Source organism: Cnephaeus nilssonii (genome assembly GCF_951640355.1).
Source record: "Cnephaeus nilssonii genome assembly, chromosome: 2".
NCBI classification, from domain to species: Eukaryota; Metazoa; Chordata; class Mammalia; order Chiroptera; family Vespertilionidae; genus Cnephaeus; species Cnephaeus nilssonii.
In genome coordinates, this window is record NC_137073.1 from 44,753,067 (window position 1) to 44,759,066 (window position 6,000).

Consider the following 6,000-nt stretch of genomic DNA (forward strand, 5'->3'; position numbering starts at 1 on the left):
CCAGCAGGGCTGCTGACAAACACCAACCCGACAAAGCCTACCATTTGCTGGGCGCCTTCTGCACCCTGGACAGCAGGAGGGGCACATGCTGGTTTAATCCACACAACCATCCTCCGATGTAAACACTCCCCCCGGTTTCCAGGGGAAGAAGCACGCTCAGAGAACTCAAGTGGATTGTCCAAAGCCGCACAGCCAGTGGTGGCTGAGCCACGAACAGCTGATTGCAGCAGACTCATGTGAACCAACCACGACCTGACTAAACTAAAAGTCATCTTTATTCCCAACGTTCAAGGAAACCACCACAAGTGGAATTTCAGACTTAATCCCGTTGTCTGTAAGCAACTAAACCCTCAGCATGGGGCGCCCCCTGGAGGCCCATTCCTGTGACCTCTCACCCTTCTCTTTCTTCCTCGTGAGGCAGAGTGCTGTATGCCCAGCCCTCAGTCACCTGGAGAGAGAGTCATGTCGGTCTGCGATCCCTCTGTTCGACACTGAAAAGCACAACCCTGGGAAAACAAACTTGGTAACACTGGTTCTGAACCATAAATACTTGCAGCTGGTTCTGAACCATAAATACCTGCTTTTAGAGAAAAAGCAACCGCTCTCCAAAAGGGTGGGTGGGTGTTATCTGATTATTGTGGAGCTGTGACATTTTCACACACGTTTCTCAGGTAACTTCTATGCTTGACATAAAAAAAACAAGAAAGCAAAATCCTGTGGAATTTGGTTTATTGCTGTTATACACTGGTTATTTGAAACAGACATCGGAAGAAACGTGCTGGCCCTGGCTGGGTAGCTCAGTTGGTTGAAGCATCGTCCAGATAAGCCAAGTTGTGGGTTCGATCCCTGGTCAGGGCACAACAAGAATCAGCCAATGAATGCATAACTAAGTGGAACCACAAATCAATGTTTGTCTCTCTCTCTCTTCCTCTCTCTCTATAATCAATCAATAAAAGCATTTTAGAAAGAAATGTGCTCCCTTCAATCTCTTATGATTGTGAAATAAAATATTTTAAAATTGGTTCTTCTACTGTCCTAAGGAAGCAAGCACCTTTACTTTCTGCGGTGAAACACAGAAGAATTCTGAACCCTTTTTGCCATTATCAGTTTACTTGCAGGGACCCATTCTTACAAACAAACATCTTTCTGCAAGGCACCAGTCCTCTGGGACCCCATGCCTTCCTGTGACCATAAGAGGGTTGTGCCGTACCACACACATCGTAGTCCAATAAATGCCTGCTGCATGAATGAATGGCACTCACCTCCTGCAAACTAGATGGAGGGGACACACCTCCCAACTTGTAAATGGCAAACGTTATGGTCTGAGACTCACAGGCCAGGTGGTTTCTAAAGTGCCTCTCGCCTCTCACATTCCAGAATTATCTGCCCTCTACTTGTAGCTCATTTCCTCTTCACCACCAAGATGTAGACTGCAAACTAACCTCCACTGGATACTGTTTGACCTCATTTACATTTTGCAACAAGGTTCACTGATTTTTTTATTTTTTTTTAAACTCTGAATGAATCATTCATTTTCAGCTACTGGGAGACACCACCGACAGACAAAGGTCTAGAACCTGTGGTTAGCGCAGACCCCAGGGCCAAAGTCATAAAAAACAGAGAAGGGGACATAAAGGTTGGGGTGTAAACCTCTCCTTTCAGTGTTTGTTGAGTTCTTACAGTGTGTGTTTGGTATTAAATGCAGGATGTGGGCAGGGTGAGGAGGGGTGAGGCGATAAAAGTTAATCTGGCACCACACAGTGCCTTCCCTTAACTTCTGTGTCAGAGCTGATTCTCTCTGTGAATGCCAAAATGGGGCGAACTGGGTGCTTTTTATCCAGGTTGGCCCCGGTGCATAACCACCTGGCACTAGGGTTGCATTAACGTTCCTTCTCCCTCTGAGAGAAAACAGGGGGGCCTTATTGTTACCACTGACCTTCCCCTGCCTCCTGGGGTTACCCCCTGCTCAATCCTTTCAATCTGTACCTGACAAGAACGGAGGGAGTGGGGAAATGACCTATCCTGCATGGTGTGGAAGCAAAGCTCAGTTCTGATGGAGTACAAATGACATGTCCAAGAAGGAAACGTGTTACCCCAAGGGGCTGTCCCAAGCAGAACAGGATAAACGGGATTCATTAACTGTGAGACCTCTGTAGTGCCCAGCACTGTGGCCGACTCAACTGCAAGGATCAGCAACTTGAAGTTCCCCAAGGCATAAACGACCTAGAAATCTGCTCCTCCCCCCACATGGCATTTCCTAATGAGTACTGTTTGGATGCAATCATTTTTCTCCACAAACCCTTTCCTCCAATTTCAAAAGAATGAAGAATTACCGAGAACAGGCCTCGTAAAATACTCTGTTCCTGGCCCTGGCAGTGTGCGTGTTCACTCTCAGTTTCTGCGACTCTGTTGGGATCCCAGAACAGCCTGTCCTCACCACACCTCACTACACAAATGAAGAGTACAGCTAGCAATATAGTCAGAAACAGAAAATCAAGAGACAACAAAGATGAGAAGGTTTTCCAGCTCACACCACCCCTTTTCTAATTTAAACACTGGAACATCAATTAGCACAATAGAAGTCTCCCTTAAAGAAAAAAATGTAAAGGCCCATTTGTGGAGGATCACTAATTTTTTTTTGGGGGGGGGGATCTTCTTACATTAACAATTTATTAATGATTCTTAAATTATCACATAATCTAGATTAAACATAATGGCTTATAATGCAAAAGCTTAATACAAAACATCCAATATCTAAGATATTCTTCTTTTACAGGGAGGTAAGTGGTAACCCGCTTGCCTAAATTTTACTTATTTGAATTACTGGTAAACCTCAAAAGGTGGGCAAGGGGTGGAGGAGGCATTAACATGTATGGACAGGAACAGGCATCCAGAAAATCTACAAAAAAGGTAACTGTGTTACCAGCTACAGTATTAACAACAGCTTGCTGACTTAACTTCCCATGACGGATCTAATTAGAAGGTGGCAATAAATGTTTCCAGGTGTTTAATTAAGTGTGATAATTATTTCTTTCCTTAAAGAGATGGAGTCATATGTTTACATTTCAAAGCATAATGTTTCCTTACTTAAACTCAGTGGAAACACTTTTGGGTAACACAGGATTCAAACCAGGATAAAAATACCTGGTGCGATAAGCAGCACTTGAAGTGCTCTAACAACCCTAGCCCCCATGTGCCTACACACAGTGGCAACTAAAGGCTGTTCTGTTCTGGTCCTTTTCTTTAGCCACAGAGTTTTTGTTATCCTCACACCGCAATGAATAATTTCTATTCAACAGGTCATTTCTTGAATGATTTCTTATCAAGGAAGTGGGGAGATTTTCTGGGTATCTCCACTTTCACCGAAGGAACATAGTAAGTAAAAATAAATTGAGAGCTAGGAGAATTAAACGTCTATTAGAATTGGATGGGACCTCAGCAACCAAGGAATCATTTCAGAGACGGATTCAAGAACAGCACTGCTCTCAATTAAAGCTATTGATTAACTGTTTTAAAATGCAGAAATATGCCCTACAGTTGAGTTCATCTTGACCCCCATAGAATAATTCATGGAGGGATGGAATTATCAGCCTTAAGTGCCCCAAGGACTTTGCTGTTTCAACCCTGGGCACTCACCCAGTCTCCTAGGCTTCCCTGATTCCCTCAGCGGAGGGGCAGCTCTTTCTACACAGCCGTGTGTTTCAGCACATCAGATGGCTTTAGAGAGACGGTGTCACTGAACCAATAAACACCCTTCAGGTGCCCAAATCTGGCTGGCCAGCCTGGTCTTCGGCCTGCCAACCGCCCGCGTCCCAGGGCTCTCATCAGGTGTTCTGGCTTCAGGTGCTGAGCGCGGAGCGCCACACGTGCGTGCGCACTCAACTTTCTTCTGCAATGGAAGTCTCCACCGTTTGATCTCAAGGCAGCACTCGCGTCCCCGGGGCCAGTTTTACAATGCAGGGTTGGGTTACAATCTCGGGCCAGCATCTCGGTCTGCAATCTGGGGCACCCTGATAACCCGGGCAGCCCCTTTCCACAGCAAGAGTTGTTACCAGGAGGGCGTGACACCTAGCGGGGGCTGCGTCCTCAGAAGGAAGGAAGGAATTGCGAGTGGGCTCGGGACAGGGGGGGGGGGGGGGGGGCAGTTAAGGGTCGGCCCGAGTCCGGAGGGGCTCCTACCCGAGTCTCTCAGACTGTCCCTGCGACGCAGGACCTGGCTCAAACTCCGGGTAGTTTCCAGGCTGTGCGCGCCTGCACACACAGCTACACACACTCGCTCACCCGTACCCACTCACACCCACTCACACTCACTCCCCAAACTCTCGGTGGGCGGAAAGCGCGCTCCCCGTAGCAGCCCGCAGCCCGGCGGCCGGGAAAGCCTCATGAGGGTGCGTGCGGGGTCCGCGCGCCTGGGAGCCACTTACTCGGAAGAGGGGGCGCGGCGGCGCCGGGACCGAGAGGAGCTGGGCGAGCTGACGGCGCGGACGGAGTTCCTAGTCGCTCGAATGCTCGTGGGCTCCCGCGGACCGATCAACCAGCGCACGCCAGGGCTGGCGGGAGAAAAGAAGTCCGGGGCCGGGATGGGGCGGGCGGGGTGGGGGTTGGGGAGGGGGGAGCTGAGCGGCGGGGGTGAGGCGGGTTGGGAGGAGGGGCTAGGAGGCCGGGAGGAGGGGCGGAGGGGCTAAGAAGCCGGGAGGAGGGGCTAGGAGGTTGGGAGGAGGGGCCAGGAGGCACTGGCTTCTGTGGTTTTTTAAAAATATATTTTAAAAAAAATTGATTTCAGAGAGAGGGAGAGAGAGGGAGAGAGAGAGAGAGAGAGAGAGAGAGAGAGAGAGAGAGAGAGAGAGAGAGAGAGAGAGAGAGAGAGAGAGGCATCAATGATGAGAGAGAATCATTGATTGGCTGCCTCCTGTACACCCCACACTGGGGATTGAGCCTGCCAGGGAGGCATGTGCCCTGACCAGAAATGGAACCATGCCCTCCTGGTTCATAAGCTGATGTTCAATCACTGAGTCATGCCGGCTGGGCATCAGTTTCTTCAGTTGTAAAAATGAAATGCCAACCTCCTAGTGTGTTGAGATGTTTAAATGAGCTCATGTGTTTTTTGCACCGTGCCTGGCACATAAAAGCAAGTGTGAATGTGAGCATCTGTTGCCATTATTATCCTTATGAACCCCGAAATCCCACGTGTGTGTTTGTTTTGGCTTCAAGTCTATCCAGTGATGTCTGATGCGCTTGTGATTCCACTCGCGGAGGCTGCAGGGCTTCCTCTCTTAGTTAAAAGCTCATGGGCTTATGGGAAGCCAGTCTGGCCTCAGCTACCCGTGGACTTCATTGTGACTAGCTCCCCACCCGGATGGGGCAGAATCTAGACCTTCCTCCTGCTGAGGACCCTAACCCAGGGTAACTATTCTCAAGGGCAAGGGTGCTGGACCTTCCTGGAAATAGAATGCTATAGCAAAGGGTGACTTTTTGCTCAAACTTAGCCATTTCCATCAGCCACCCTCCCCAGGAAACAATTCTCTGCATGTTTCTAGATGTTCACCCCTTCAGCCCTTCTTTACAGAAATTGGGAATGCTTTTGTTATCTTATTTTTGTGATTGCGCCACTGGAGTCTTTGTCTATGTGGGTTCTTCCTTACCTGAACTTTTTTTTTTAACTGTCTCAAATCTCACTTGAGCTTTATCCCAAATACTACAAAGACTAGTTTTGTTCTGTCTTTGGCTGCACAATTCTACTGTGAAAGTCTTTTTCTATGAAGTATATATGGCCTACATTCTTAGTTCTATTGATAGATGTCTCTTGTATATTTACACCCATGAAACACTAGTCCAAGTTGGCAACACTTTACTTGACTTTAAATATATTTTATTTATTTCAGAGAGGAAGAGGGAGAAACATCAATGATGAGAATCATTGACTGGCTGCCTCCTGCACACCCCACAGTGGGTATTGAGTCCACAACCAATCCAACCGCGACCTCCTGATTCATACACAGG

General features: G+C 48.1%; 1 protein-coding gene across 1 annotated transcript in view; it reads right to left on the minus strand.

Annotated features, from left to right (window-relative positions):
* Window positions 1–4,567, minus strand: part of TNFAIP8 (TNF alpha induced protein 8) — a 111,952-nt gene extending 107,385 nt beyond the window's left edge. Inside the window, exon 1 of the mRNA XM_079793288.1 lies at window positions 4,425–4,567. Within this exon, the coding sequence (XP_079649414.1) occupies window position 4,425 (1 nt within the window). The 5' untranslated portion in view covers window positions 4,426–4,567. The remainder of the gene's footprint in view (window positions 1–4,424) is intronic.
* Window positions 4,568–6,000: the final 1,433 nt, after the last annotated feature.